The following is a 22,829-nucleotide window of genomic DNA, read 5'->3' as shown; positions in this document are numbered from 1 at the left end:
CCTGGGGGTGATTTGAGACGGTTTTGCTCTGGAGTTTGACCACTCCTTGCCAGATCATTTTCTAGCTTCTCCTTGTCATGTGGCATGGAAGAAGCAGGCTTTTCGCCAGACCCTTCAAATATTGCTAGATCATTTGGAGGGCGAGTATTAATCTGGTTGGTTCTTTTGAACCTCTCTGTTCACCTGTTCATTGTTCTTTATGTAACTGTTTTTGTTACTAAAATCAATAAATATATTTGAAATCAAATATTGCTAGATCTCAAAACAGTTGTTGCAGTGCCCCCCTCAGGAGTGTTATACAGGCAGGTATTCGATTTATTTTGCGGTGCCCAAAAAAGAAGGGACTTTTTGGCCCATCCTGGATTTGAAGGGGGTCAACAGGGCTCTCAGTTCCATCTTTTCACATGGAGACACGGTCTGTTATTCTGGCAGTTCAGCTGGGGGAGTATCTGACTTCTCTCAATCTGACAGAGGCCTACTTGCATGTTCAGATACGGGCCTCCCATCAGTGATTTCTTTGCTTTGCGATCTTGAGTCAGCACTATCAGTTTTGTGCACAGATGTTCACCAAGGTTATGGTGGACGTGATGGCAGCTTTGCGCAAGGAGGGCATTCTGGTTCATCCCTTCCTGGACGACTGATTGATTCTAGCAGAGTCTTTCCAGGAGAGCATCTGGGTCACGGCTCGGATGGTGGAGTTCCTGCAGTTGCTGGGATGGGTTGTCAACCTATCCAAGAGCCAGTTGAAGTATCTTGCAGTTCTGTTCGACACCTCCTTGGGGAAGGTCTTCCTCCCAGAGGGCCGGGTAAGCAAATTGCAGTCACAGATTAGCCTCCTTAAAGAATGACATGAGAATGATTTCCCGTGGTTGACCACAGGGATGGGGAAAAATTCTGTCCCCGTGTCATAAAAACATGACGGCAGATAAAGGCCAAATGGCCCATCTAGTCTGCGTTCTGGCTTCTTTCCTTGGTGCCCCAGGCCCAGAGTTGAAGTGTGATGCCCCCTCTGGCAGCAGGAGATTCCTTAATAAAACATAATTTCCTGCCATCACGGGTTGAGTATCATCATATGAGACTTTGCATTTCTTATCATGAGACTGGTCTTGATAAGAGATGATGTCTTAACACATCTCCTGTTGTTGATGAAGGGAGAGGCTGCTAAATGGGGTTTCTTGAAGTGCTGGGAGAGAGGGTATGTAGGAGAGAGAAAATGGATAGAGGGATCAAAAAAATGTGAGGGAGTAGACTTCATTTTAGTTACATACCATATATACTCAAATATAAACTGGGATTTTTGCACCAAAAAATTGGCCCAAAAATGGGGGGTCCAGGTTTATATTTGAGCCAATACACCCCCTTCCAAAATTATTGCTGGCCACCTCCAGGCTCTGCACCCTGCCTCTTTCCTGTCCTGGCCTCGTGCCTCTGTTGCCGGTTCCCCGTGGGGGTGCAGTGGACAGGAGCGAACTTTCCAAGTTCTGCCCGCTGCTAACTGGCTGCCGCGAGTTTCTTCAGCCACTGAGAAGAACGAGCAGGCGCACGATTTGGCGCTGCTGCTCAGTGCTGAGCGGTTTCCTTAATGGCTCCCACAAATCCTTGCGCAAAGGTTCGCTCCTGTCCGCTGCGCCGCCACGGGGGATCGGCGGTGGGGGGGTGGGGGTGAGGTGGGGGGTGGCAGGGTGCAGAGCCTGGGATGGAGTGAGGGTGCAGAGTCTGATGGGGAGGGAAGGAAGGGTGCAGAGTCTGACAGGGGAGGGAGGAAAGGAAGGAAGGAAGGGGGCTGGGTACAATGCCTGATAGGGGAGGGAGGGAAGGGTGCTGGGTACTGCCCATCTTTGGAGTTCGACCTCCTTCCAACGCTTCAGAAAACATTTGAAATCTTGGCTTTTCTCCAAAATGTAACTACTCCCTCCCTCTCCATTATACTAAGTCCCCTCTTTCCTTCCTTTTTACCAAGCCCTTCTTCTTTCCATTGGAGTTCCTTTCTTTATTAATTCCTGTAAACCGTGTCGAGCTCCACTTCTGTGGAGATGATGCGGTATATAAACTTAAGGTTTAGTTTAGTTTAGTTTAGTTTATGGCATCCCAGTGTCCTCGGGCACAGGATTTCCTCCAAGTCTTGGGGTCGATGATGGCTCCCCTAGACATGGTAAGGTAGGCTCGAGCCCACATGCATCCACTTCAGTATGCTCTTTGGAGGTGGTCGCCCCAGAGGCACACTCTGGACTTCCCTGTTCCTCTTCAGGATTTGGCTCACTGCAGTCATCGTTGGTGGCTTCAGTCCTCCCATCTAGTACAAGAGGCGAGTCTGGATCAGCCCCATGGACAGTGCTTCTCATGGACGCCAGTCTTCTTGGCTGAGGAGCTCAGTGTCTAGGTTGATCTGCGCAGGGCAGTTGGTCCCCAGAGGAGAAGGCTTGGTCTATAAATGTTCTGGAGACCAAAGCCATTCGTCTGGCCTTGTTAGCTTTCCAGGCCTTATTGATAGGCAAGCCGGTACGGATTCTCTCAAGCAATGCTATGACGGTGGCCTATGTCACTGTTCAAGTGGGCCAAAAATCACTCAGCCAAAGTGAAAGCAGAACAATGTGTTCAAAAAATACAGAATAAAGCCAGGCAAGAATGGCGCATGCACCGACAGAGACAGAGCAGAGTATATATTCTGTCTCTGCAACAAGTTGATATAACGGACAAATATATATCCGTGGGTAAATATACTTTCACATTTTTTCTACTGCTTGTGCCCTCTTCTTTTCCGGTTTAATTTTGACCAGTTTGATTAGTTTTATATTTTCTATTGAAGCAAAGGCACAGTGGGGGCAGGGATACTATCACTGGTCAAAAACCCTTTTTTACATGTGCAACAGTTCAAAAAATTTTTGTATATGTATATTTTAAAAATAAGCATAATAAATGCACACAGGAATTCAAGCAAGCAGTCATTCAGTTTAGAGACCGCGATTTGAAATTCACCGAAAGCAAAGCAAGAATGTACATCTGTGAACAGCAATGATTACCTTTTCCAGCTTTTTTTGGAGCGTTACCTACTAATCCCCTGAAGAAGCCGACTGGTGAAACGGTTGGTGCCACCGTTGGGTTCAGATTGCAGGGATCTTTAAGCCGGGTTGGGTGAAAATCATGTCAGTCAATAAATCAATCCTCCTCAACCAGGCACAGAAGAACCCACTCACTATTCACACACCCACCATCCAAAAATGTCAAACGAAAAAAACTATATGAAAACCTAATAGCCACCAAAGCAGCTAAACTGGACAGACAAATCACCATTCTGCTGTCCTCGACCACAGACTACAAAACCTTCAAGAAAGAAACTAAAACCCTACTGTTCAAAAAATACATAAAACCCATTTAACACGACCAAACCCCACCAACCAACTCTATACCCTTAACATACTCAAATATGCTTCTAATTACCCATCATTTATCACCTCAAGATCTCGACAACTCTTTGGTAATTCTTATGTAACTCTTATGACATCTCTTATGCCATGTCACAATTTCTTGTAACTCTTATGCTTTCTCACAATTCTTGTAATTCTTATGACATCTCTTATGCTATGTCACAATTCTTTTAACCTCCGGAAAACTCTTATGTAATCCGCCTTGAACCGCAAGGTATTGGCGGAATATAAATCACCAATGTAATGTAATGTTTTGCTTTATTTTTTCTGCTAGCTGGTTTTTCACATTCATTGACCAGAGAACTGCTGAGTTGAGCGTGTTAGTTCAGGACTTGCTGATTTATTCATTTGTCTTGTACGGCATTGAGTTGCTTTCGGTGAATTTCAAATCGCGGTCTCTAAACTGAATGACTGCTTGCTTTAATTCCTGTGTGCATTTATTATGCTTATTTTTAAAATATACATATACAAAAATTTTTTGAACTGTTTGCACATGTAAAAAAGGGTTTTTGACCAGTGATAGTATCCCTGCCCCCACTGTGCCTTTGATCCAAGCCATAATCTTTGGGCACAAGGGCATTTGAGGTCTTTTCCCTTCATTTATTATAATTTCAAACTTGGTTTTGTGTTCAACTTCGGTTGTTTACTCGTCAGGGGGGTGCCAAGAGTTATCTGGTGGTGCAGGAGGCAGCTCTTCTCATGGTCTGGGCAGAGTCTCATCTTCAGGACATCTCGGCCTCCCACATTGCAGGAGTAGAAAATGTGCAGGCGGACTTCCTCAGTCATCACGTACTAGATCCCAGAGAGTGGTGTCTCAGTCCTGCGGCCTTCCAGTTAACAGTGCAGACTTGGAGTCAGCCCCTCATGGACCTGATGGCAACGAGTATCAGCGCCAAAACACCCCTTTTCTTCAGTCATTGCAGGGATGTTCAAGCCAAGGGGCTGGATGCTCTGGTTCAGCCATGGCTGACAGAGGGTCTTCTATATGATTTTCCTCTGTAGCCCTTAGTGGGCAGAGTTCTTCTTCACATTGTTTGGCATCCGGGCCTTGTGGTCCTGGTGGCCCCGGACTGGCCCAGACGTCCGTGGAACGCGGATCTGGTTTGGCATCTGGTGGGAGATCCTCTGCCACTGCCTCTCTCAACAGATCTTCTGACTCAGGGCCCCATTCCAATGTTCGACCTGGGACCCTTTTGTCTTACGGCTTGGCTCTTGAAAGGACTTACCTAGATGAGAAGAGTTATTCAGATAAGGTGATCTCCACTCTTGGGGTCCCGGAGACTTTCCACTTCTCGGGCTTATGTGCATGTTTGGCTCTGTTTGAGAATTAGTGTGCTGCATGTGGAGTGGTCACTTTTTGTGCTTCTATGCCTAAGATCTTGGAGTTCTTGCAGGATGGCCTGGACAGGCCTGGCTTGGTCTTCTCTCCGGGTTCAGCTGGTGGCCTTGTCGGCCTTTCATGGGCTGTTGCGGGGCCAGCATTTGACTGCCATTCCTGATGTGGTGTGATTCTTGAGAGCGGCCAAATTGCTAAAGCCTCTGGTTCGGCCGTTTGTTCCATCTTGGGATCTTAATCTGGTCTTGTCTGTGCTGGTGTGCCCACCTTTTGAACCTTTGGGTGCCTGCTCGTTGAAGGACCTTACTCTTAAAGCGGTCTTTTTGGTGGCCATTACTTCTGCGAGGCGTATTTTAGAGCTGCAGGCTTTCTCTTGTCGGTCTCCCTTCCTGGAATTCTCTAAGGAGCGGGTTGTGTTGCGGCTTGTTCCTTCTTTTCTGCAAAGTTGGGAAGTCGGGAGGGCTCTTCAGAGCATATACAGTTGTGCAAATTGGATGCTCTGCCAGGTCCTTCGCTCTTCTATTCAGTGGACCCAGGAGTTTCTGGAATTCAGATCATTTCTTTGTCCTTTTAGTGGGTTCTCTTAAGGGGAATGGTGCTTCCAAGGTTACCATTGAGCGGTGGCTTCAGGAGACTATTGCTTCCGCATATCTTCTTCAGAAAAAGTCTGTTCCGGAATTTCTCAAGGCTCATCCTTGAGGTCAGGCAGCTTCTTGGGCTGAGTCTTAACTTGTGCCTCCAGTGGATATTTGTAAGGCTACATTTTGGTCTTCTCTGCATTCCTTTGTCAGACACTACCATGTGGTCATTCAGGCACATCGGGATGTGGTGTTCAGTGATCGTGTTCTCATGTCAGCCCTTGTGGGGGGAGGCCACCCTTGATGGGGACTGCTTTGGTATGTCCCATCAGTAAAGAACTTTACCAATCTAGCTGGCGACACACAAGGAGAAATTAGGTTCTTACCTGCTAATTTTCTTTCTGTTAGCCGCTAGACCGGTACAGTACCCCACCCTATATGTCTTTCTGCGATGATTGTGGTTTTTGTTCGCATGCAGATTTTTGTTTTTCTGCAGGTTCTAGTATTTTTCTAGGGCTGGAGAGATACAAGAACAGCTGATATGGCTCAGCTGGCATAGCTGGTGAGCTCTGGGGACATTTCACTGTAGGGTTTTGGTTCTATGCATTTTACAACAGTGTTATAATATATCTGTTGTTTATTCTCCTGTTTGGAGTGTTATTACTATTTCACAAGTTGGTTTTCCTTAGTTCTGCTTGGCTATTCAGGTTAGGAGGGGGAGCCAGAGCTAATATACTACAACCAAGTTTTAGTGTCAGTCTCCACATGCTGATCACAGTGAGATATTACCTTTTAGTAAAGAACTGTACCGGTCTAGCGGCTAACAGAAAGAAAATTAGCAGGTAAGAACCTAATTTCTCCTTCTCTCCCAAGGGCCTCCTCATGGGTTGCGTTTGGCAGCTGAGATAACCATGTAGAAGAAAAAGGCTCTTCTGTTCTTTTCTTTAGTGGTGTTACTTTTTGTGATAACAAATTTTCAAATGCTAAAATAGCAGTCAGTGCAAGATTGCTTCCACTACCATTCATATTTGTTTCCATTGGTGCTCTCTTCCTATCTGATTGCTTCAGAGTTCTTTTCTCAGAGAGGCAATTTTCTAGGTGAAAATAAAGAAGAAACAGGTAATGTCTGTAGCTTTCCCACCAATTTAGTTTACATAAACCAGCATGTAAAGGGTTTGTTTTTTTACTGCTGATCTTTTATGCAAGTTGTTCATCAGCCTTGTGCGCATACTTTGAAATTCAAGTATCTGCCTTCTATAGAGTACAAAATCCTCAAAAAAGTTTGTTGAGGTAAAGGACCCTTATTAAATTATGGGCATAGAAACCTAAGAATAAAAGTTTGCAACTTGAACAGACTAACCCATTCAGTTAAAGATGATAACAGATTACTGCTGCAGATTTCTTTTGGGAGTGGTAGGGGATTCTCAGGAGATGGAGGAGAAATTTGGAATTCAAGTTATAGATTTCTGAATGAAATTCAAGTCCAGATACATTTAGATGAATTGAGGCAAGCATGTGCAACCCCAGTCTTTGCTCTGTTTGGCTCTCCAAGCAGCCATGACCTCTCAAATATGACTTGTGGCAATGGCAGCGGCAGCTGGTCAATGTTGAAGGATAGAGTATCCTGTAAGTATCTCTTGTCTATTCAGTGGCTGGGTGATGCGTACTGACTTTCTGTACTTAAAATAGAAGCTGTAGCTTTCTAGCCCTCTGCCAAATATTCTTTGCACAGCATCAGGTGAACAGGCACCGTAGAGAGTACAGCCTCACCTGATCCAATGATTTCCTAGACTATTTTAGAAGCTGTTAAAAAAAAAAATATTGGAGCACATGCCAAAATCAAATTGGACATAGACTAATACAACAATTTATTATTTCTATAGCGCTAACAGATGCATGCAGCGCTGTATATTAGACCAGTGATTCCCAACCCTGTCCTGGAAGAACACCAGGCCAATCGGGTTTTCAGGCTAGCCCTAATGAATATGCATGAGAGAGATTTGCATATGATGGAAGTGATAGGCATGCAAATTTGCTTCATGCATATTCATTAGGGCTAGCCTGAAAACCCAATTGGCCTGGTGTTCCTCCAGGACAGGGTTGGGAACCACTGTATTAGACATTTAAGAGACTGTCCCTGCTAAAAGAGCTTACAATCTAATTATGACAGGCACACAGGTCAAAAGGGGAGGAGTCAGAACATAGTGCTCATGTAATGTAAGGAATTAGAGGGGGGCTAATGAGGCAGAATAACATAGCACAAAAAGGAGAATCTGAATTTAGTACTCATGTAGGGAAGGGGATGGGATGACAGGTATACGTTAGTAGGATTAGGATTTAAACGCAGCTTCAAATAAGTGAGTTTTCAGCCTAGATTTGAACTCTGCCAGAGGCATGTGGCTCAGCAAGGTAGATGGGACAGAGATGGGAGTTGACAGTAAAGCAGAAAGGTACAGGAAGAACTTGTCTGATGAACAGAGTTCCCAGGGGGGGAGGGAGGGGAAGAGTAATAAGAGAGGAGAGATACTGAAGAGCTCCAGAGTGAGTACATTTGAATGTCAGTAAGACGGAAAGCCAATGAAGCTACCTGAAGAGAGGAGTAGTATGGGTATAATGACCCTGGTGGAATACGAGGTGTTCAGCAGCATTTTGAACAGATTGAAAGGGAGAGATGGCTTAGTGGAAGACCCACAAGAAGTACATTGCAGTAATTCAGACGAAAGGTGATAGGAGCATGGATAAAGGTCTTGGCAGCATGCTGAGAGAGGACGGATTTTAATAATATAGAGAAAGAAATGACAAGCTTTGATGGTCTGTGGAATATGCAAGGAGAAGGAGCGAGAAGTCAAAAATGACCCCCAAGATTGCGAGCCGACAAGACAGAGAAGATGAGAATGTTATCCACCGATATAGAGAATGGGGGAAGGGGAGAGACTGGTTTAGGAGGAAAGATTAGGAGTTCAATCTTGGCCATGTTTAATTTTAGATGGCGGCGAAACATCCAGGTAGCAATGTCAGCGAGGCAGGCTGAGACTCTGGCCTGGATTCCTGTAGAAATTTCATGTGTAGAGAGGCAGATTTGCGAGTCATCAGCATAGAAGTAGTACTGGAACCCATGGGAGGAAATTAGATAACCAAGAGAAAAAGTGTAAATGGAGAAAAGAAGTGGTCCCAGGACAGATCCCTGAGGCAGTGGCATACCTAGCATAGGTGACACCCGGGTCCATCATTTTTTGACACCCCCCCCCCCCCCGTCTGTATGAAAAACATGATTTATCCCAGGACAAGCAGGCAGCATATTCTTAACGCATGGGTGACGTCACCGACGGAGCCCCGGTACGGACATTTTTAACTAGAAAGTTCTAGTTGGCCTGCCTTCCCGCCCGACGGAGGAGTGCGTGGTCCCCAGTTTCTTCGTTTCCGCGGAGCGAAGAAGACGCGTGTATTTTCAACGATCGTTGAATCCAACTTTTGCCTTCCCGCTCGCGATTTTCTCGTATTTTTTCTTCCCTTGCCTTCGGGTTTTTTCTTGTTTTCATTTTCTCAAAAAAAAAAAATAAAAATTTGCTTTATTTTCGATCCGGGCCCGGCGGGGCCTGTTGTCACCATACAGGCCTCCGGGTTTGATTTTGCGGAGGCCGTGTTTCCATTCATGCCCCCGCAGCCGGGTTTTAAAAAGTGCCAGCGGTGTGCACGCCCGATTTCCCTCACTGACCCACACAATTGGTGCCTACAGTGTTTGGGTCCTGAGCATCGGGCGGATTCCTGCACCCGCTGTGCCACTCTTAAAAAACGTACTCTGAAGAATCGATAGATCCAGCAGAACATCCTCTTCGGCTCCGCATCTGCTATGGAGCCGACTACGTCGACTACGGTACCGCCAAAATCGGCACCCACCACTTCGACACCGCCTGATCCTTCATCGGCGTCGCTGGTGCCAGGTAAGCCGGCTAAGAAGCCTTCCACCTCCCTTGAGCGCCCTCCGGCCACAGTGGTGACACCGGCCCTACAGGCTTCACGCCGACCCCGTAAACACTCCGCCCCGATCTCGGTGAGTGCCTCGTCATCAGCCTCCTCATCACCGGGGCGTGGAGCGGCACCTAAGGAACCGAAGCAGAAAAAAGCAGTTCCGGTGCAACCCCTGGATGACCGCATCGCGGCCATCCTCCAAGACACATTACAGGAACAGCTGCAGCAACAACTCCAGCACCTGTTACCGACCCTCCTGGCACCACTCCTTTCGGTGCCAGACCGGCCCGAGCCTCGCACCGTCCAACCGGTATCCACTCTATCGGTGCCACTTAACTCTTCCATGCCGATTCTCTCGGCTGAACACCTCCGTGCCCATCCCGTAGGTCAGACCCACGCTGCTGCCGATCCTCCTCGGGACCGAGTCTAGCACCGTTCTTCCCGGGATCGAGACCAGCACCAATCTTCCTCTTCCGGTAATGTCTCGGTGCGCTCTGGCAAGTCTCTGTCTAAGACCCACCATACTGAGCCTTCCACCCCGATATCTCGACATGCGCACACTGATGTCAGAGACCCGGACTTATGGGAAGACTCCCCTCCCGGTACCGAGGAGGACGCATCATCATCGGACGAGGAGCCCTCAGCGCCCGATACCACTTCTAAGCCTGAGCAATCCTCTTTCTCCAGGTTCCTCAGGGAGATGTCAGCGGCTCTCTCTATCCCTCTAGAGTCTGACTCCAAAAAATCCCAGGTCTTTCTGGAGGCCTTGGATTTTGAACAGCCTCCCAAGGAGTTTCTCAAGTTACCCGTACATGACATACTGCGGGAAACTTTTTATAAGAACTGGGAGAACCCACTCACCGTCCCCGGGGCTCCCCGTAAGCTGGATAGCCTTTACAGGGTCATCCCGATCCCGGGTTTTGACAAACCCCAGTTGCCCCATGAGTCTCTCCTAGTTGAGTCTACCTTGAAGAAAACTCAGGGCTCCAGTGTTTATGCCTCCACCCCTCCTGGCAGAGAAGGCAAAACGATGGACAAGTTTGGCAAGCGCCTTTATCAGAACGCAATGCTGGCCAACAGGGCGAACAATTACACATTTCATTTCTCATTTTATATGAAACTTCTAGTACAACAACTGTCCGCCCTTCAGAAATACATTCCGGAACGCAAAGTCCCGCTCTTCCAGAAGCAAATTTCCAGCCTCCTTCAACTGCGGAAATTTATGGTGCGCTCTATTTATGATTCCTTTGAGCTGACCTCCCGTGCATCTGCCATGGCCGTTGCCATGCGCCGCCTGGCCTGGTTAAGGGTATCTGATTTGGACATCAACCACCAAGACCGCCTGGCCAACGCTCCCTGTCTTAGGGATGAACTTTTTGGGGAGTCCCTAGACTCAACCACCCAGAAGCTCTCGGCCCATGAGACCAGATGGGACACCCTAGTTAAACCTAAGAAAAAGGCTCCACCTGCTCGCCCTTACAGACCACAGTCCTCGTATCAGTGCAGGTTCTCTGCCAGACCCCTCAATCCGCCTTCACAGCAACCTCGGCGGCCCCGTCAACAACATCAACACACTCAGGCTCGTTCTCAGTCTAATCAACCTGCCAAGCCTCTCCCTCCTTCGAAACCCTCTCAGCCCTTTTGACTCCTTTCTCCAGGGCATAGCCAGTCTTCCTCCCTCTTTGCCTCTTCCTCAACCAATCGGAGGACGTCTTCAACTCTTCCTCAGCCGTTGGGAGGTCATCACATCGGACCTGTGGGTCCTCAACATCATTCGCCACGGCTACTCTCTCAACTTCCAGACTCTTCCTCCAGACAATCCTCCAATAGAGTCTGCTTCTCACTCCTCCCAGTCTCTGCTCCTCCTAAGGGAGGTCCAATCCCTCCTTCTCCTCAATGCCATCGAAGAGGTTCCCACGGACCAAAGGGGTCAGGGATTCTACTCCCGCTACTTCCTGGTTCCCAAGAAGACAGGAGACCTTCGTCCCATCCTCGATCTCCGGGACCTCAACAAGTGTCTGGTCAAGGAAAAGTTCAGAATGCTCTCCCTGGCCACGCTTTATCCTCTTCTCTCTCAACACGACTGGCTATGTTCCCTAGACCTCAAAGAGGCCTACACTCACATTCCAATCCATCTGAATTCCCGTCGCTACCTCCGATTTCAGATTCAGCACCGCCACTATCAGTACAAAGTGCTACCCTTTGGCCTCGCATCATCGCCCAGGGTGTTCACCAAGTGCCTTATTGTAGTGGCGGCCTTTCTCAGGTCTCACAACCTCCAGGTGTTCCCCTACTTGGACGATTAGTTGGTAAAAGCACCTACGTCTCCACTTGTGCTTCAAGCCACTCAGTACACCATCTCTTTCCTCCATCTCCTGGGGTTCGAGATCAACTACCCCAAGTCGCATCTACTTCCCACACAGCGACTTCAGTTCATTGGAGCCGTTCTCGACACCACTCTGATGAGGGCGTTTCTCCCCTCCGACCGCCAACGAACTCTGCTCCACCTCTGCCGCCAGTTGCTCCTTCATCACTCCATTCCAGCTCGGCAGATGATGGTCTTCCTGGGCCACATGGCCTCGACGGTCCATGTGCTTCCTCTGGCGCGACTCCACCTCAGGACACCTCAATGGACTCTAGCCAACCAATGGTCACAGACCACCGATCCTCTTTCGCATCCCATCTCTGTGACATCGTCTCTTCGGCAATCTCTTCAATGGTGGTTGAACTCATCCAATCTTTCCAGGGGTCTACTCTTTCATCTACCCCCTCACTCCATGATCATAACCACAGATGCCTCCCCCTATGCATGGGGAGCTCACCTGGGAGAACTTCGCCCTCAGGGACTTTGGATCCCTCAGGAGCGTCAACATCACATCAATTTCCTGGAACTCAGGGCCATGTTCTATGCCCTCATGACCTCCCAGCACCTTCTCTACCCTCAGGTTCTTCTCCTGTGCACAGACAACCAAGTCGCCATGTACTACATAAACAAGCAAGGCGGCACCGGTTCTCCCCTCCTCTGTCAGGAGGCCATCCGCATCTGGACCTGGGCCACGACCCGCAGTCTCTTCCTCAAGGCTGTCTATATCCAGGGCGAACTGAACTCCCTGGCCGACGATTTCAGCCGCATCCTTCAACCTCACGAGTGGACTCTGGATCCCCCCACACTCCGCTCCATCTTTGCTCAGTTGGGCACCCCTCAGGTGGACCTCTTTGCAGCTCCTCACAACCATCAGCTGCCCCAGTTCTGCTCCAGACTCTACTCTCCTCATCGTCTGGCCCCGGATGCATTCCTGCTCGACTGGACGGATCGGTTCCTCTATGCCTTTCCTCCACTACCTCTGATGTTGCGGACGTTATTCAAACTCCGCAGGGACAAAGCCACCATGATTCTCATTGCCCCTCAGTGGCCTCGCCAACACTGGTTCTCCCTCCTACTCCAGCTCAGCTCCAGGGAGCCCATCCCTCTTCCTGTGTTTCCTACTCTACTTACACAGCAGCATCAGTCTCTACTGCATCCCAATCTGCCTTCGCTCCACCTGACAGCTTGGTTTCTCTCAGGCTGACCTCTCCAGAGAATCTGTCTCAGCCTGTCCGTCGCATTTTGGATGCCTCCAGGAAACCGGCCACCCTCCACTGTTGCCATCAGAAGTGGACCAGGTTCTCCTCTTGGTGTCTACTACATCATCTCGATCCCACCTCATTAGCGGTGGAAACTGTACTGGACTATTTGCTCTCTCTGTCCGACGCTGGCCTCAAGTCTACCTCAATCAGAGTCCACCTCAGTGCCATCACTGCGTTTCATGAGCCTATCCTCGGAAAACCTCTCACGGCTCATCCACTGGTTTCCTGGTTCATGAGAGGCCTCTTCAATATCAAACCACCTCTGAAGCCTCCTCCTGTCGTCTGGGACCTGAATGTGGTTTTATCAGCCCTCATGAAACCCCCTTTTGAACCTCTTGCCACAACTTCGCTCAAACTTCTAACTTGGAAGGTGCTTTTCCTCATTGCCATCACCTCTGCCAGGAGGGTTAGTGAGCTGCATGCACTGGTCGCCGATCCACCGTTCACTGTTTTTCACCATGACAAGGTGGTTCTGCGTACCCATCCTAAATTCCTTCCCAAGGTGGTCTCGGCTTTTCATCTCAACCAGTCCATTGTGTTGCCTGTCTTTTTCCCTAAACCCCATTCTCATCCTGGGGAACAGGCATTGCACACGCTGGATTGTAAGCGTGCCCTTGCATACTACCTTGACCGTACCAGGGCTCACCGCTCATCTCCTCAGCTCTTTTTGTCCTTCGACCCTAATCGTCTAGGTCGTCCTGTCTCCAAACGGACGCTTTCCAATTGGCTTGCTGCCTGTATTGCGTTCTGTTATGCTCGGGCCGGTCTCTCACTGGAAGGTGCTGTCATGGCCCACAGGGTCAGAGCTATGGCTGCTTCTGTGGCTTTCCTCCGTTCCACGCCCATCGAGGAAATCTGCAAGGCGGCCACTTGGTCCTCAGTTCACACGTTCACTACTCACTACTGTCTGGATGCCTTCTCCAGACGGGATGGACACTTCGGCCAATCTGTGTTACAAAATTTATTTTCCTAATGGCCAACCATCCCTCCTCCCTCTCTGTTAGCTTGGAGGTCACCCATGCGTTAAGAATATGCTGCCTGCTTGTCCTGGGATAAAGCACAGTTACTTACCGTAACAGGTGTTATCCAGGGACAGCAGGCAGATATTCTTACGACCCACCCTCCTCCCCGGGTTGGCTTCTTAGCTGGCTTATCTTAACTGGGGACCACGCACTCCTCCGTCGGGCGGGAAGGCACTCGCGCATGCGCGGTGCAGCCAACTAGAACTTTCTAGTTAAAAATGTCCGTACCGGGGCTCCGTCGGTGACGTCACCCATGCGTTAAGAATATCTGCCTGCTGTCCCTGGATAACACCTGTTACGGTAAGTAACAATCCATACGTCACATAAGAGTGTACCTAGGAAAAGGCAGCATCTTACATACTGCAGTGAGCAGTACATCAATAAACCCATTGTAAAACTAAACAAGCCAGACTAGTACAAATCAATCCTACACAGTCAATCCTAACAGAAAACCATGTATTTTCGAATACACAGAACACAGAAAACACCTTCGCTTAGTATGTAATCACAAACTAACCCATCCCCCTTTTACAAAACTTTTCTCCTTCTATTCCCCTTCCAGAAACTTTATGCCTCCCCTTTCCATCTCTCCCATTGGTTTGGAATCCATCTTCTTCCCATCCCTCCTCCAATGATCTGGCATCTCTCTCCTCTCCTTCCCTCTCCCACACCCCCATGGCCTGGTATTTCACTCTCTCCTCTCCCTTCCCCCCACTTCCATCAGCATCTGCCCCCTCTCTCACCATTCACCACGCTTCCATATCACCCTGACCCCCTTTCTCACCCTCCACACCCTTTCTTACCATCCTGATCCCATTTCTCCCTTCACCACCCTTCCATACCACCCTAACCCCCTTTCTCACCCTTCACCATGCTTCCATACTACCATGACCCCCTTTCTCACCCTTCACCATGCTTCCATACCACCCTGACCCCCTTTCTCACCCTTCACCACGCTTCCTTACCACCCTGACCCCCTTTCTCACTCTTCACCACGCTTCCATACCACCCTGACCCCCTTTATCACCCTCCACACCCTTCCATACCACCCTGACCCCCTTTCTCACTCTCCACATCCTTCCATACCACCCTGACCCCCTTTCTCACTCTTCACCACGCTTCCATACCACCCTGACCCCCTTTCTCACTCTTCACCACGCTTCCATACCACCCTGACCCCCTTTCTCACTCTTCACCACACTTCCATACCACTCTGACCCCCTTTATCACCCTCCACACCCTTCCTTACCATCCTGACCCCATTTCTCTCCCTTCACCACCCTTCCATACAACCCTGACCCCCTTTCTCACCCTTCACTATGGTTCCATACCACCTTGACCCCATTTCTCACTCTCCACACCCTTCCATACCACCCTGACCCCCTTTCTCACTCTTCATCACGCATCCATACCACCCTGATCCCCTTTCTCACTCTTCCATACCACCCTCACCCCCTTTATCACTCACCACCCTTCCATACCACCCTCACCCCCTTTCTCACTCTTCACCACCCTTTCATACCACCCTGACCTCCTTTCTCACTCTTCACCACCCTTCCATACCACCCTGACTCCCTTTTTCTCCTTCTACCACCCTGTGCTCCTTTCTCTCCATCGAAATCAGCAAGGTCCCGCGATGACTAATTCTGCTGCCTCTGCTCCGGAAGAGGTAAGTGGTGGAGGGGGGCTGGGCCGGCAGACACAGGGATTTTCAGCAAGGTACCGTGATGACTGCGGCTGCCGGTTCACATCCCCCTCCCCCCCTGACGTCACTTTCTTCTTCCAGAGCAGAGGCAGCAGAAGTAGTCATCGCGGGACCTTGCTGCACTTCAACGTGGCTGCCGTACATATTTCAGAGCAGAGTCGGTAGCTGCGTTGAGGTGCAATTTTGAGCAGCGCAGGAGCTTCCGGTCCCGCCGGCTGTGCACCCAAGGCGGACTGCCCCCCCTTGGTACGCCACTGCCCTGAGGTACACTGACTGATAGAACGTCAGCTAAAAGTGCGACGGGAAAGATAAGAAGAAAAACATGAAAACAAGAGAGATCTGAAACCCTGAGGAACGTCTTATTTCCCTTTAGAGAGGAGTGCAAGCAATTAGGGGCTTTTGGCTAAGTAAATTGAACCAAATATGCTTAATGAGAAGAGACCTTATGTCAGTTTTGTTGTCAATTTACTGTTACCCGACTTTCAGTAATTTCAGAAATGCTCCCCGTTCCACGTGTAAGACCTAAGAGCCAAGCAAAGCTCTGAAGTCTCAGTGTATGGTTGAGACGATGGTGCAGGGTTGAGGGATTTAGATTTGTTAGGAACTAGGCTACCTTCTGGGAAAGGGGGAGCCTATTCCAAACAGATGGACTCCACCTTAACCGGGATGGAACCAAGCTGCTGGCGCTAATGTTTAAAAAGGAGAGAGAGCAGCTTTTAAATTAAGATGGGGGGGGGGGGGGTGAGAAAGCAGACAGTCGCCCAGGAGCAGATGGTTCAATATAGAGTATCCTTGAAGAATACTGTTGAATCCGAACATTTAGGGAGTCCCAATAGAGAGGTTTCAATAATGGGGAAAGAAAGCCAAGAGTGCTTAAGAAAGAAGCAGAGTAAAGATGTCAAGTTATCCGTCATCTTCTCAGCACCCTGTAGATACAAGGAAAAAGCACAATTTTAAGTGTCTGTATACAAATGCTAGAAGACTAAAAAGTGAAGTAGGAGAATTAGAGTATTTAGCACTGTATGATGAGGTAGATATAAAAGGCATCTCAGAGACCTGGTGGAAGGAGGACAATCAATGGGATACTGTGCTACCTGGGTACAAATTATATTGCAAAGATAAAAGTAGATCAAATTGGAGGGGGGTTGTATTAAAGAGAGAATTGAATCAAAATAAACATTCTGCACAACACAGTGTGAAATCCATATGGATAGACATTCCATGTGTGAAGGGAAGAAATATACGGGTAGGGTTATACTACCATCCCCCGTGACAGAAAAAGAAGACAGATGAAGAAATGTTTTTAGAGATTAGGAAAGCTGGCAAATTGGGCAACAGTATAATGATGGATGATTTCAACTACTCTAGCATTGACTGGAGGTAAAAATTCCTAGACGTCATAAATGACTGCTTCTTGGAGCAATTGGTCCAGGAACCAATAAGAGAGGGAGATATTTTAGATCTGGTCCTTAGTGGAATGCAAGACATAGTACAGGAGGTAAACGTGTTGGGTCCACTGGGAAACAATGATCATAGCATGATCAAATTTGAACTTATAACTGGAGTGATGTTGGTAAAGAAATCTACTGTAGTGGCATTTAGTTTTCACAAGGGCGACTACGACAAAATGAGGAAAATGGTTGGAAAGAAGCTAAAAGGTTCTGTTGCAAAAGTCAGAATGTAAAACAGGTGTGGATGTTTAAAAATACCATTGTGGAAGCTCAGACCAGATGTATTCCACGTATTAAAAAAAGGTGGAAAGAAGAGAAAATGAGAGCTGGTGTAGTTAAAAGGTGAAGTGAAGGAGGCTATTACAGCCAAGAAAACATCCTTTAAAGAATGCAAAAAAGGATCCCAATGAAGAAAATAAGAAGAGACATACGCACTGGCAAGTTAGATGCAAAGTATTGATAAAGAAAGCTAAACAAGAATATGAATAACAACATGGCAAAGAGGTAAAAACTCATAGTAACAATTTTTTTAGGTACATCAGAAGCAGAAAACCTGTGAGGGAATCTGTGGGACTGTTGGATGACCAAGGAGTAAAAGGTGCGCTCAGGGGAGGATAAGCCAGAGTGGAGAGACTGAATGAATTCTTTGCTTCAGTCAAGAGATCTACCTGAATAGGAAATGGTTTTCATGGGTGATGAGGTGGAGGAATTCAAAGAAATCTTGGTGAACCTGGAAGATGTACTAAGCCAAATTGACAAATTAAAGAGTGATAAATCACCTGAACTGGATGGTATACATCCCAGGGTACTGAAAGAACTCAAACATGAAATTGCTGATCTGTTAGTGATCTGTAACCTGCCACTAAAATTGTCTGTAGTTCCTAAAGATTGGAGGGTGGCCAGTGTTATGCCAATTTTTAAAAAGGGTTCCAGGGGAGATCTGGGGAATTAGACTAGTAAGCCTGACCTCTGTGCTGGACAAAATAGTGGAAACAATTATAAAAAAATTAAATTGTGGAGCATGTAGACAAACATGAGTTAATGAGACAGAGTTAGCATGGGTTCAGCCGAGGGAGGTCTTGCCTCATCAATTTGCTTGATTTCTTTGAAGGTGTGAATAAACATGTGGATAAAGGTGAGCCGGTTGATGTGGTGTATCTAGATTTCCAGAAAGTGTTTGACAAAGTTCCTCATGAGAGGCTCCTGAGAAAATAAGAGTCATGGGATAGGAGGCAATATTCAATTGTGGATTAAGAATTAGTTATCGGACAGAAAAGAGAGGATAGGGTTAAATGGCCATTTTTCTCAATGGAGGAGGGTAAATAGTGGTGTGCCGCAGGGATCTGTACTGGGCCCGGTGCTATTTAACTTATTTATAAATGATCTGGAAATTGAAACTACGAGTGAGGTGATTAAATTTGCAGATGACACTAAACTGTTCAAAGTTGTAAAAAATGCATGCGGATTGTGAAAAACTTGCAAGAAGATCTCAGGAAATTGGAAGACCAGGCGTCCAAATGGCAGATGAAACTTAATGTGGACAATTGCAAAGTGATGCACATTGAGAAGAATAATCCAAATCATAGTTACTGGATGCTAGGGTCCATCTTGGGAGTCAGCACTCAAGAAAAAGATCTGAATGTCATCATAGACAATACACTGAAATCTTCCGCCCAATATGTTGCGGTGGCCAAAAAAACAAACAAGATGCCAGGAATTAGAAGGGATGGTTAACAAGACTAAGAATGGTATAATGCCTCTATCACTCAATGGTGCATCCTCACCTTGAGTATTGTATACAGTTCTGGTTTCCTTATCTCAAAAAAGATGTAGCGATACTAGAAAAGGTTCAGAGAAAAGCGACCAAGATGATAAAAGGGATAGAACTCCTCTCGTATGAGGAAAGACTAAAGAGGTTAGGGCTTTTCAGCTTGGAAAAGAGACAACTGAGGGAAGATATGGTAGAAGTCTACAAAAAAGTCTACAAAATCCTGAGTGGTGTAAAATGAGTACAAGTGCATCAAGATTTACAAAGACTAGGGGACACTCGAAGTTAGAGTAATACTTTTAAAACCAATAGGAGGAAATACTTTTTCACTCAGAGAATAGTTAAGCTCTAGAATGCATTACCAGAGGATGTGGTAAAAGCGGATAATGTAGCTAGTTTTAAAGAAAGGTTTGGACAAGTTCTTGGAGGAAAAGTCCATAGTCTGCCATTGAGAAAGACTATGAACTTAGCTACTGCTTGCCCTGGATCGGTAACATGAAATGCTGCTACTAATTGAGTTTTTGCCAGGGACTTACAACCTGGATTGGCCTCCATGAAAAGACAAGATACTGGGCTGGATAGACCATTGGTCTGACCCAGTAAGGTTATTCTTATCTTCTTATATTGATATGCATTAATGTATTTCTGGTTGCTTCCTATAGGGAACACCTGGCACATATATAGCATCTCCTGGTCAAGTTTCTTACAATCAAGAGCCAGCTAAGCCCTCTGTGGGGTCCATCTCTCTTGGATTACCAAGACAACAGGAGGTTGTAAAATCTGGTAAGGCACAGTGTTGAAACCGAGATATCTTAGAAAATTTGTAGTAATGGATTATTTACTATTTTTTTTTAAAACAACTTTACAAATTTTTCTAGTAACTTCCATACCATACATCAAACAAGAAGAGTTTTCGCCCAGGAGCCAAAATTCCCAGCCAGAGGGCCTGCTAGTCAGAGGACAGCATGAAGGTGTTGTCCGAGGTAAGCCAACTTTCCTGCCTAAATCTGAAAAAAATGCTGAAAAGATTAGGCTATATCAGAGATTCCCAAACTTTCTAGGTTCATGGTGCACTTAGTGTTAAGGAATTTTTTCATAGCACCCCTAGATCAGAATTCGTTTTCTGCTGTCTAAATTGGTGTTCTCCTCCTGCCATCCCTGCCAGCCATTCCATGGAGGTCTTAAAATATGCTGTAGTGCACTGAGGCGCCATGGCACACAGTTTGGGAACTGCTGGGCTATATAATTGGTAATGAATAGTGATAAGCTGTGATTGGATCATACATGTATTTTTTTAGCAATGACCACTGGTTACATAGAAACATGATGGCAGATAAAGGCCAAATGGCCCATCCAGTCTGCCCATCCATAGCATCCACTATCTCCTCTTCTCCCTAAGAGAATCCATGTGCCTGCCCCACTCTTTCTTGAATTCAGACACTTTGTCTCTACCACATCTACTGGGAGACTATTCCATGCATTTACCACCCTTTCTTTAAAAAAAGTATTTCCTTAGATTACACCTGAGCCTCTGAACTTCATCCTATGCCCTCTCATTCCGGAGTTTATCCCAGGACAAGCAGGCAGCATATTCTTAACGCATGGGTGATGTCACCGACGGAGCCCCGGTACGGACACTTTTAACTAGAAAGTTCTAGTTGGCCGCACCGCGCATGCGCGAGTGCCTTCCCGCCCGACGGAGGAGTGCGTGGTCCCCAGTTTCTTCGTTTCCGCGGAGCGAAGAAGACGCATGTGTTTTCAACGGTCGTTGAAAAATCTACTTTTTGCCTTCCCGCTCGCGAAATTCTCCACTTTTTTTTGCTCTTTTTCCCTTCGGGTTCCTTTTTCGTTCAAAAAAAAACCAAAAACTTTGCTTTTGTTTTTCCCCTTATTTTTAGGCCGGCCCCGGCGGGGCCTGTTGCCACCATACAGGCCTCCGGTTTTGATTTTGCGGAGGCCGTGTTTCCCTTCATGCCCCCTCAGCTGGGCTTTAAGAAGTGCCAGCGGTGTGCACGCCCGATCTCTCTCACTGACCCGCACAACTGGTGTCTACAGTGCTTGGGTCCAGAGCATCGGGCTGACACCTGCACCCGCTGTGCTACTCTTAAAAAACGCACATTAAAAAATAGGCAGATCCAGCAGAATATCCTTTTCGGTACCGGATCTGCCATGGAATCTGCTGCGCCGTCGATGGCACCGCAAAAGTCAGCACCGACTACTTCGACGCCTGATCCTTCCTCGGGGTCGCTGGCACCAGGTAAGCCAGCTAAGAAGCCTTCCACTTCCCTTGAGCGCCCTCCTGCCACAGCGGCGACGCCGGTCCTCCTGGCATCACGCCGACCCCGTAAACGCTCCGCCCCGATTTCGGTGAGTGCCTCGTCATCGGCCTCCTCATCGCCGGGGCAAGGAGCGGCACCTATGGTACCGAAAAAGAAAAAAGCGGTACCGGTGCCTCCTCTGGACGACCGCATTGCGGCCATACTCCAAAGCCAATTGCAGGAGCAACTACAGCAGCAACTCCAACACCTGTTGCCAGCAATGTTGGCCCCACTCCTTCCGGTACCGGACCGTCCCGAGCCTCGCACCATACCACCGGTGTCGACCCCATCGGTACCGTTGAACACGTCCATGCCGGTGCTCGCGGCCGAACCACTCAATCCCCCCGTGCAACCACGCTCTGATGCCGACCCTCCCCGACATCAAGAACGACACCGGTCCCCCCGAGACCGGGACCGGCACCGATCTTCCTCCCCCGGTACCGTCTCGATGCGCTCTGGCAAGTCTCTCTCTAAGACTCGCCACACTGAGCCATCCACACCACCGTCCCGTCCTGCACACCCCGACGTCAGGGACCCGGACTTGTGGGAAGAATCCCCACCCGGTACCGAGGATGAGGCTTCGTCAACAGACGAGGAACCCTCGATGGTCGATACCGGTTCCAAACCTGAACAATCCTCATTCACCAAATTTCTTCGGGAAATGTCGGCGGCTTTCTATCCCATTAGAGTCCGACTCTAAAAAGTCCCAGGCCTTTCTCGATGCCCTAGACTTTGAACAACCCCCCAAAGAATTCCTTAAGTTACCCGTCCACGACATCTTACGGGAAACTTTTTACAAAAATTGTGAAAACCCTCTCACTGTACCGGGAACCCCTCGAAAACTGGATAGTTTGTACAGGGTCATTCCGATCCCGGGGTTCGACAAACCTCAACTACCCCATGAATCTCTTCTAGTAGAGTCCACTTTAAAGAAGACCCAGGGCTCCAGTGTTTATGCCTCCATCCTTCCTGGCAGAGAGGGCAAAAGATGGATAAATTTGGCAAGCGACTTTATCAAAATGCAATGCTTGCCAACAGGGCTAATAATTACACCTTTCACTTCTCCTTCTACATGAAGCATTTGGTGCAACAACTTTCATCCTTGCAAAAATATATCCCTGAGCGTAAGGTCCCCCTTTTTCAACAACAAATTTCCAGCCTACTTCAACTGCGGAAATTCATGGTTTGCTCCATTTATGACTCCTTCGAGCTGACCTCTCGAGCATCTGCCATGGCTGTTGCCATGCGGCGTCTGGCCTGGCTGAGAGTATCTGATCTCGACATCAACCATCAAGACCGCCTGGCGAACGCACCTTGTCTTGGTGATGAACTCTTCGGGGAGTCTCTGGACTCCACAACTCAGAAACTCTCGGCTCACAAGACCAGGTGGGATACTCTGGTGAAACCTAAAAAGAAGGCTCCGCCTGCTCGACCCTACAGACAGCAGTCCTCCTACCAACGCAGGTTCTCGGCCAGACCTCTCAACCCGCCACAACAGCAGCCTCGCCGACCTCGTCAGCAGCATCAAAATCCGCCTCGCTCCCAGTCTCATCAACCTGCCAAGCCTCTCCCTCCATCAAAACCATCTCAGCCCTTTTGACTCTTTTCTCCAGGGCATAGCCAGTCTCCC

The 22,829-nt window shown here is 48.0% G+C and overlaps 1 protein-coding gene across 12 annotated transcripts in view; it reads left to right on the top strand.

Annotated features, from left to right (window-relative positions):
• NCOR1 (nuclear receptor corepressor 1) overlaps window positions 1-22,829 on the top strand; it is a 509,406-nt gene that overhangs the window by 348,616 nt on the left and 137,961 nt on the right. For all 12 annotated transcript variants that reach the window (XM_033922034.1, XM_033922033.1, XM_033922035.1 and 9 more), the window contains 2 exons: window positions 19,544-19,664; window positions 19,760-19,864. In XM_033922034.1, the coding sequence (XP_033777925.1) occupies window positions 19,544-19,664; window positions 19,760-19,864 (226 nt within the window). The remainder of the gene's footprint in view (window positions 1-19,543; window positions 19,665-19,759; window positions 19,865-22,829) is intronic.

Source organism: Geotrypetes seraphini, chromosome 15 (genome assembly GCF_902459505.1).
Source record: "Geotrypetes seraphini chromosome 15, aGeoSer1.1, whole genome shotgun sequence".
In the NCBI taxonomy this organism is placed as follows: domain Eukaryota; kingdom Metazoa; phylum Chordata; class Amphibia; order Gymnophiona; family Dermophiidae; genus Geotrypetes; species Geotrypetes seraphini.
Note: the sequence above shows the minus strand (reverse complement) of the source record. Positions and strands in the feature narration are given on the sequence as shown.